This window comes from Fusarium flagelliforme, assembly GCF_020744385.1.
Source record: "Fusarium flagelliforme strain FIESC 12 MPI-CAGE-AA-0113 chromosome Unknown B0J16scaffold_4, whole genome shotgun sequence".
In the NCBI taxonomy this organism is placed as follows: Eukaryota; Fungi; Ascomycota; class Sordariomycetes; order Hypocreales; family Nectriaceae; genus Fusarium; species Fusarium flagelliforme.
Window position 1 is genome coordinate 2072367 of NW_025763506.1, and position 8160 is coordinate 2080526.

At 49.1% G+C, this 8160-nt stretch overlaps 2 protein-coding genes across 2 annotated transcripts; both read left to right on the top strand.

Moving 5' to 3' along the window:
- The first annotated feature begins 693 nt into the window (after positions 1–693).
- B0J16DRAFT_127742 (CRAL-TRIO domain-containing protein) lies at positions 694–2323 on the top strand. Its single transcript, XM_046121725.1, has 2 exons — positions 694–1364; positions 1412–2323. The coding sequence occupies exons 1-2, from the start codon at positions 892–894 to the stop codon at positions 2235–2237; spliced, it is 1299 nt and encodes a 432-aa protein (XP_045982938.1). The 5' UTR covers positions 694–891; the 3' UTR covers positions 2238–2323.
- A 2555-nt stretch (positions 2324–4878) lies between these two features.
- B0J16DRAFT_127750 (uncharacterized protein) lies at positions 4879–7803 on the top strand. The gene is made up of 3 exons (XM_046121726.1): positions 4879–6162; positions 6210–6592; positions 6650–7803. Exons 1-3 carry the CDS (start codon positions 5010–5012, stop codon positions 7475–7477), a joined length of 2364 nt encoding a protein of 787 aa, XP_045982939.1. The 5' UTR covers positions 4879–5009; the 3' UTR covers positions 7478–7803.
- The last annotated feature ends 357 nt before the right edge of the window (positions 7804–8160 follow it).

Below are 8160 nucleotides of genomic sequence, written 5' to 3' on the forward strand. Positions count from 1 at the left end.
CTTGCCATGAATATCACCAATGCCTGTAGCTACTACCTATCTGGGACACCTACCAATTGTCGTCTTATCAGATAACTAACTGTGGGTGTGTGCATAAAGATTAATTAATCTTGAACAGGCGGAATGGATGCTAGGGTCCAGGACTCTCGCTCCCTACTGGCAGATGCGGCCTTAGTGCTGGAAGCGACCCCTGACTTAAAGCTCACCTTGCTCCATGTGGGCGAGTTTAATTGTCATCCAATCAGAAGGTGCATCCAATGCTGTAACGGCAGTCATCTCCACTTGCCGAAACGACACATTGACGCGGGTCCCGCCTGCCCTTGGCTTCAGGTTCCATAAGGCAAGCAAGCATGGAATGGAATGGACTGATTGCGCTGTGCTGTGCTGTGCTAGTAATAAAGGGCTATACAAAAGTGAGGCTGGAAATGTATCAACGAATTTACCTACGCATTAGAAAGGACTTGCTTCTCCAACGGTCTTGTCTCTCTCAATAATACGCCACCTTCTTACTACCTACCTCAGTATTGTACCTGCCCATTTACTCTTATCTTCGTCCATTGTGTACCTTGCTTGAACTCGGTTCTTTTCTGAACAAACCAGTCCATCGACAGGAGTTTCATTTTCCCGTGTTTGTTACTTTTCCCCCCCTTGTTTATTGTACCCGACAACCCTTCCCGTTGCTGGCTCGCTCGCTTGCTTGACTTCTCATTCTCTGCCAAAAACAAATCTTTTTCAGGACCCGTGTCACAAGACTCGTCAAGTCAGGCTCATAAACAAACACCTGGCAATTTCTCACACTTTATAACCACCTAACCTCGATATTCACCGGAACTAGTCGGACTAGTCATATCCTCGTAACCTACTTAACTCATCACCACATCGCACACAATCATGACTGCTGAGCAGGATAAGAAGGGTGCCGCTGCCGTTCCTGCAGAAACTCCTGCAGCTCCCGCTGTCACTCAGCCCACCACTGAGGCTACTGCAAAGGCTGCTCCTGAGACGCCTCTGACCAAGCTTAATGGTCGCCTTGATGACATCTGCGGTAAGGCGCAACACGGGGAGATGTGGGGAGTTCAACTGTCCAACATCGACCATGTCCCTACTATGGTCGTCCTCCAGAAATTCCTGAGGGCCAACAACGATGATCCTGTCGCCGCTGAGAAGCAGCTTACTCAGGCTCTCGAGTGGCGCAAGAAGATGAACCCTACTGCATTGGTCACTCAGACCTTTGACAAGGACAAGTTCAACGATCTAGGTTTTGTCACAGTGCACAATGGCGAGAACAACAAGGAGACCGTCATTACGTGGAATATTTACGGTGCTGTCAAAAACAACAAGGTTACTTTTGGAAACGTCGAGGAGTAAGTGTCTATCCAACTCTACGTGAGAGCTTGGCTAACCATGCCAGATTTATTAAGTGGCGCGCTGCTATCATGGAACTCAGTGTCCAGAAGCTCAAACTGGACGAGGTCACGGAGCCCATCCCTGAGGGAGGCGAGGATCCTTATCGAATGATTCAAGTTCATGACTACCTTAATGTCAGCTTTTTCCGCATGGATCCTGCCGTGAAGGCTGCAAGCAAGGAGACAATCTCCGTCTTCTCCATGGCGTACCCAGAGCTGCTTGCCCATAAGTACTTTGTCAACGTTCCTGCCATCATGGGATGGATGTTCGGCGCCATGAAGCTCTTCCTTGCCCCTACCACCCTTCGCAAATTCCACCCAATGACCTCTGGCACCACTCTAGCTACAGAACTGAAGACTATTGTTCCTTCTTTGCCTAAAGAGTACGGTGGCCTTGGGCCCAGTGTCAAGGAGGGCCAAACCGTTTTGCTGGCTGATACCCATGAGGCTGGCGAGACCTCCACCAAGTCTGCTGCGGCCGAGCCTGCTGCCATTGCCACTCACTCTACCAGTGCAGCCGATGAGGCTCCCACCACCACTGAAGCTACTCCCGCTACAGAAAACATCATCGTTGCCGAGCCAGTGGTACCTTGTGAGCCGACTGCCTCTTCATCAGCTCCTACTACTGTGGAGGCCATTCCTGCACCAGTTCCCGCCCCTGTTGAGGCTGCCAAGGAGGAGACTGCAGAGAAGGCTGTTGAGCAAGCTGGCGAGAAGCCTATTGAGGAAGCTCTCGAGAAGCTTGCAGTCAACCCAGATGACGAGGCTGAGAAAAAGGAGGCCCATACTACTGCCACCCAGGTTGAGGAAAAGAAGGAGAGTGTTGTTTGAGTGACCGTGTACGAGGAGGAGGAGAGAATGGAGTGAAATACAACAAGCAGCTATGCGATCCGATACCATTAACAATACCCCTCAGCTGCTGGGCGCTACCCTAATGTGCGAAGTGTTGCCTCAAAGTTGTTTCATTCTAGATTAGATTGGGAGTCGAGACATAAATTCTATTCACGACAAGCAAAGATGCCTTGTTCCTGCAGCGCCAGACAAGGCCATATCATCCAGTGAATTTACAAGTCCCGAAAGAACATTGGTCTCACAGTAGTCTTGTCGATGCCATGGCGGCAGGCCCTCGGAGACATGCCTGTTCGGTGAATACCGTCCCTTATATCGTGAGCATTGCAAAGTCAAAAGTAACATACACACTGCATAGAGGTTCTGGTAAGTCGTGGGTGGGAAGTGAACGGAGGAATTTTTTTTGAATGGGTTTCAGCGTGGAGTTTGCGATGGCGCAGATGAGGGCCAGTCTTGGTTCAGTGGTGATATATTTGACTTTATCTTTATTCAGGAAACGTCGCGATCAGTTAAATATGGAGCAGATTCCACAGGGCAAAGTGTAAGGCAAGTTATAGGTGGTTCAGGCAATATGTAGTATGGTTATAACATATACGGATGATTGTCTTGGGTTGTGCCTGAAGTTTTAAGGGACTGAGACCTAGATGTAAAGCTCGTAACATGGGGAATCTTGGGTTACTAATATCCCAGGTCCGGATATAACGATGTTGGATAAACCTCGATGGTTGGAAAGAAGCAAGAGTTGCAAGAGATAGGAAGAATTATAGACATTCATTAGCAGCACTGCTTGTGCTGCTGCAAGGGAGTGTGAGTGTCATCTGGCGGATGAGAGGACCGATGGTGCAACATACCTACGACAAGATGCCAAGCCGTAAATGTGATAGTATTGACGCGCTTCTGATCCCTTGTGATTTCTAGAGGACTTGGTTATAAAGAAGCTCATGTAAATGCACCGTGAGCTTGCGAACTCTTACCTGTGGCGGCTAGTGTTGGTTGCTTGAGAGTCTGTGAGAACCTCAGTACCCGCCCTTTTCGGAGGTAACTCGCGCTCTGGCCCCTGAGCAATGCAACGTCACTCGCAAGAAACTTCCAGAACAAAAATTGTTTCATTCTAGAAATAAATGCTATAATCTGAATAGGCTATGAATAATGCTTCTTTGTTCGACAATCACGTCTGTGCTGGCATGTGCCACTTATAACCTGTTGGTAGCCGAGCCGTTGGGTCAATGAGGCTATATCAGGATAGGCGGACAAAGGAAACTATGAACTCATCCATTGGGGCCTTGGATTGCTATTGTTCCTCTAGTTCTAGGAATTAAACCTTTCTCATTAATTTCTGCGAAGTGCAGTGGTATCTGAGTCAGATATCGTCAAGGCGCAAAGTGGCAAAGCAGCACACGGCCAAAGGATATTCGAGACAGCATCTGTAACTCGAACAATGTCGAGTTTGGATGAGTGCAATGACTTTTTGGATACGGCCATGAGACTCGATGCGATTTTTCCCACACCATGGACAGTTTTGCAAACGGATTGCATTTACAGTGGCCAAAGTACTAAGTGTTGTGCATCTCGTCTCAGTCGGTCCATCTTTGGTTTCGGTCTAGGAAACTCGCGTTTACCTTGCCTCACCTTGAAAATCAGCCAGCCAGCCATGGCTGCCATGCTCATTCTCGCATCCAATTGCTGATTTTTTTCCCTCCTTGCCTCAACTCAACCCAGTCTAGCCTACCTACCTACCTTACTCACCATAGTAAGAGGCGCGAACTCCCTTGTCCCTCCCAACCTCCAAATTCTCTCTTCCTCCCCCTAACAACTACACCTCAATAGAGGTAGAGGGCATCTTCCGTGTATTACACTCACACACGAAGCTTTGTTCTCCACCATTAAACTCTTTATATCACTTTCAACTCTTTTTTTTTAACCCTCCTACCTTGTAACGCCCCTCATTCTATCGTGCTTTCTTGCTACCTACCTTCCTATTGTCTTACGCCCTGACCTGACCTGGCCTGGCCACTTATCCCACTTTTCCCCTACCTACATCAACCAAACGACGCGACCTGGTCAACAACGGCGTCCGTTCAACTCATCTCCAACTTCCCATCAACTCAACTCTCATCTATCCTTAGTTGTATCTCTGATACGCGTCTTCCTGCCTCGATAGCGATTCACTCTTGTTCACGTCTACTGGAAAAGGTACAGTATAAATCTCTTCTTCTCTTCTGCTTTGTGTATACCTACCTTTATACCAGCCCCGAGTCTTCCTTCCTACACATATACTTGACACTCTCCATTTTCTCGTTTCGGTCGCCGAACCTGATCCTTCCTGCCTTCCTCACTATTGGAGTACGTACCAAGCCTCCTAGTCCTCGACCTTGACCTGGCTCTTGCCTGCCCTGGACCAGTCTGGGTTGGACCGGCGCGCGCGGGGGGAAGCACCATCCACTCGCACTCAACTTAGTCGCCCACTCTCTCCTTCCCAATCCCACTCTCATCTCTGAGCGCGCCGCGTTTACTTCTCACTTCATTTACCTCTCTACACACTCCATCTTTTGCCTTTTTTACTTTTCTTCCACTAAACTATCGATTACCACATTTTCTCTCTTCTCTATCTGTTTTACGTTTTTAATAATTCAGGATCTCCGTTTCTTACACTTTTATTTATTCATTTAGTTGACCCCGGATGATATTTTGTTGCTGAACCTTTCGCGTCAAAGCCAGTCTGTTACGATTGAGACGACCTCTCGTTCTGCCACTATGGCACTCGTCTTGACCTCCGAGGGCGCCTTTGAGGTCAGCGTCACAGACGATTCTTCCTCCAATGTCGCGTCAACCACCTCTACACCACCTACTACCATTGCCGATGAAGCCAGCCTGCACTCCGAATCACCTAAGCGCGATGTCGTTCACGTTGCACTCGAGCCCGAGTCTCCTGAAGTCGCGACCATCCCATCCGACCCGATCGAACCTACGCAGTCCGCCAGCCCTGTTGATCTGCCACCGCCAGCCTCAGTGCGCTCTCGCCGCAGCCGCGTGAGCGCTCCTGTATATAACTTGGTTCAATTGAGTGGTACAGCCGGCCACGGAAAGCGACGCGCCAAAGGCGACATTGTAGCGGACCGACGACGACGACGACGAACTGTTTCTGGCCCAGTTTATTCCAACGATAGTCCAGCAACTTCCATCTCTGCTCAAGGTGCTACGCCCGAAACCATCCGAAGTGGTATTGACGCGCTCGGAGTTACACAGTCAGCCAGCAAACTCGATTCTCCGCGCACTCGTCGTCAAAGAATCTTGGAGGAAGATTTGCCAAGCAGACGTCCTTCAACGCGTCGCTCCAGTGTCATTGTGCCTGCTGTAGTTACGCCCGTCAGCAAAAAGTCTAAAGTCACTAAGCGCAGCCGCAAGTCTGTGGACAAGGTTGAGACGCCAATGTCACGCGAGCTCAGACGCTTGCAGGATACGAAAGAGTTTTCCCATATTGACGAGAAACCCGTGATTCAGAGCGTTTGGTCTAATGGAAAGTTTGTCGACCCCAAAGCTCCTGCACCACAATCAAAAAAGAAACCAGACCCAGAACCAGCCACCGAGGAGCACAAGGAAGTCGAGCCCGAACTTGTTAGCAGGCCGAGGAAGCGTAGAGTGAAGAAGTTTCTCGACAAAGGTCTTTACGCGGGCCAGGATGCCCCCATTGACATATCTAAGGGATTGACCCTGACGGAGAAGAAAAGTCTTGCTCAGTTGCCCGAGCTGATCCCTAGCGGTCGTGTCAACAAGACGATGCCCATGCCTATGTTCAATGGTCTACGCCTGCTTATTGACGGCCGCGACTTCAAACTTCCTTATCAAGTCTGCAACCCTCTTCCCCCGGGTCAACCCAAGCCCGACGAATGGAAAAAGATGACAAAGAGTAAGTTTAATAATAAGATCACAAAAGCCAATGCTAATATATTCCAGATCGGTTCATTGGTGAATCTAAGGACTACTGGCGAAAGTCGCCCCACTTCCATGATTACTCTTCCAAGTGTGTCTGTAAGCCAGAAGATGGCTGCGGAGAGAGCTGTCAAAACAGAATTATGCTGTATGAATGTGATGAACAGAACTGCAACGCTGGCAAGCAGTATTGCACCAATCGTGCATTTGCCACTCTGACGGCACGTCGCAACCGCGGTGGGAAGTATCGAGTCGGCGTTGAGGTAATCAAGACCTCTGACCGTGGACACGGTGTACGAAGCAACCGATGCTTCAAACCAAACCAGATCATCATGGAGTACGCTGGAGAAATTATCACTGAAGAGGAGTGTGAACGTCGTATGACGGAGGTCTATAAAGACAATGAGGTGAGTTTCTAGATTATTCCTCAGTTATGATTGGACCTTCATACTGACTACGCAAAGTGCTACTATCTCATGAGCTTCGATCAAAATATGATCATAGACGCCACCACAGGAAGCATCGCGCGTTTCGTGAATCACAGTTGCAACCCAAATTGCAGAATGATTAAATGGATCGTTTCCGGACAGCCGCGAATGGCCCTGTTTGCTGGCGACAAACCCATCATGACAGGCGATGAGCTGACATACGATTATAACTTCGATCCTTTTTCGGCGAAGAATGTTCAGAAATGTCTTTGCGGCGAACCTAACTGCCGCGGTGTCCTTGGCCCAAAGCCTCGGGAGGTCAAGCAACCTAAGACGGACCTCAAGAATGCGGTCAAGGGTGCTGTGAAAGCAGGCAAACGCAAGCTCAAGGAGTTGATTGGGGACGAGGGCGATGGCAGTAACAATGCTAAGAAGCGCAAGGTTCAGCCTGCAAAGGGGGTGAAGCGAGCCATATCGGATGCTGGCTCCAAGGTTGCCAAGGGTGCAGCGACTGCTATCAAGAAGGGTGTTTCTACGGTCACATCCACCGCGAAGAAAGCAGCCCTGGGCTCCAAATCACCTGCAAAGCGACGTGTCTCAACCGGAGCGATTCTCAAGAAGACGACGACAAAGCGAGTTATCCAAACCTACTCGCGCACACCTCAGAAGCGAGTATCGGGGCGAGCATCGGGTGTTAGTCTTGTCGCAGCAAGCAGAGCAAAGGGTGCTTCAGTGACGAAGGTGACCAAGTCTACTACTAAGACATCTGCCAGTATCAGAAAGGCCTCTTCTCGAAACTCGGCGCCCCGAAAGGCGTTGGATATCTCCCGAGAAGCTGAGATTCTGGTGGCAGCTGATGATTAAAGGATTGATAAGAGATGACGATGTTGTGACGGAGATTTACGTTTGCAAATAAACGAGGCATTCTGACGGACCTGGATTGCTGTTTTGGGCCAGGCCATGAACCAGGAATAGGAGGTGTCAGAGGAGAATATGGATTTCGGATTTGCTGCGCTTTTCCCGCGCAGTTGGCATTACTACTACTTTTATATCTGCGGGCGCCAAGGCGTACAAGGGAGGTCTGGCATTGTACAGTATAAGGAATTGGTTGGTTGGCTGGCTGTTTTGAACATGTGCAACCTTGCTTATCTAGTTTTATGCCTTCTTGTCAATCAAGTACTGTAATGATGCTTCTGTGTATTATTCATCGTGGCCATGGTGTTGTGGGAGAAATGATCTGTGAATGGCCGAGGCGCCGTTTACATATGACACTACCATCAAGTTTCATGTTTTCGCATGGCCACTCCCTCGTATCTCTTGATGGGCGGAGCAGGGCGAAAATAAGGCAGACGAAGTAGCTAAATTCTTGCCGTCCTTACTCGAGCATTGATCAAAACTGTAAAGACAAGATGGACAAGATTAGACTCAAGTGTGCAATGCCTACCTACAAAGGTATGTACACACATAATAGGAAGGATGTTGAGTCTTGCTGATATCAAGATCTGCTGATACTGCATTGACCTTACTTATTATGGCTCTGGTTTTGA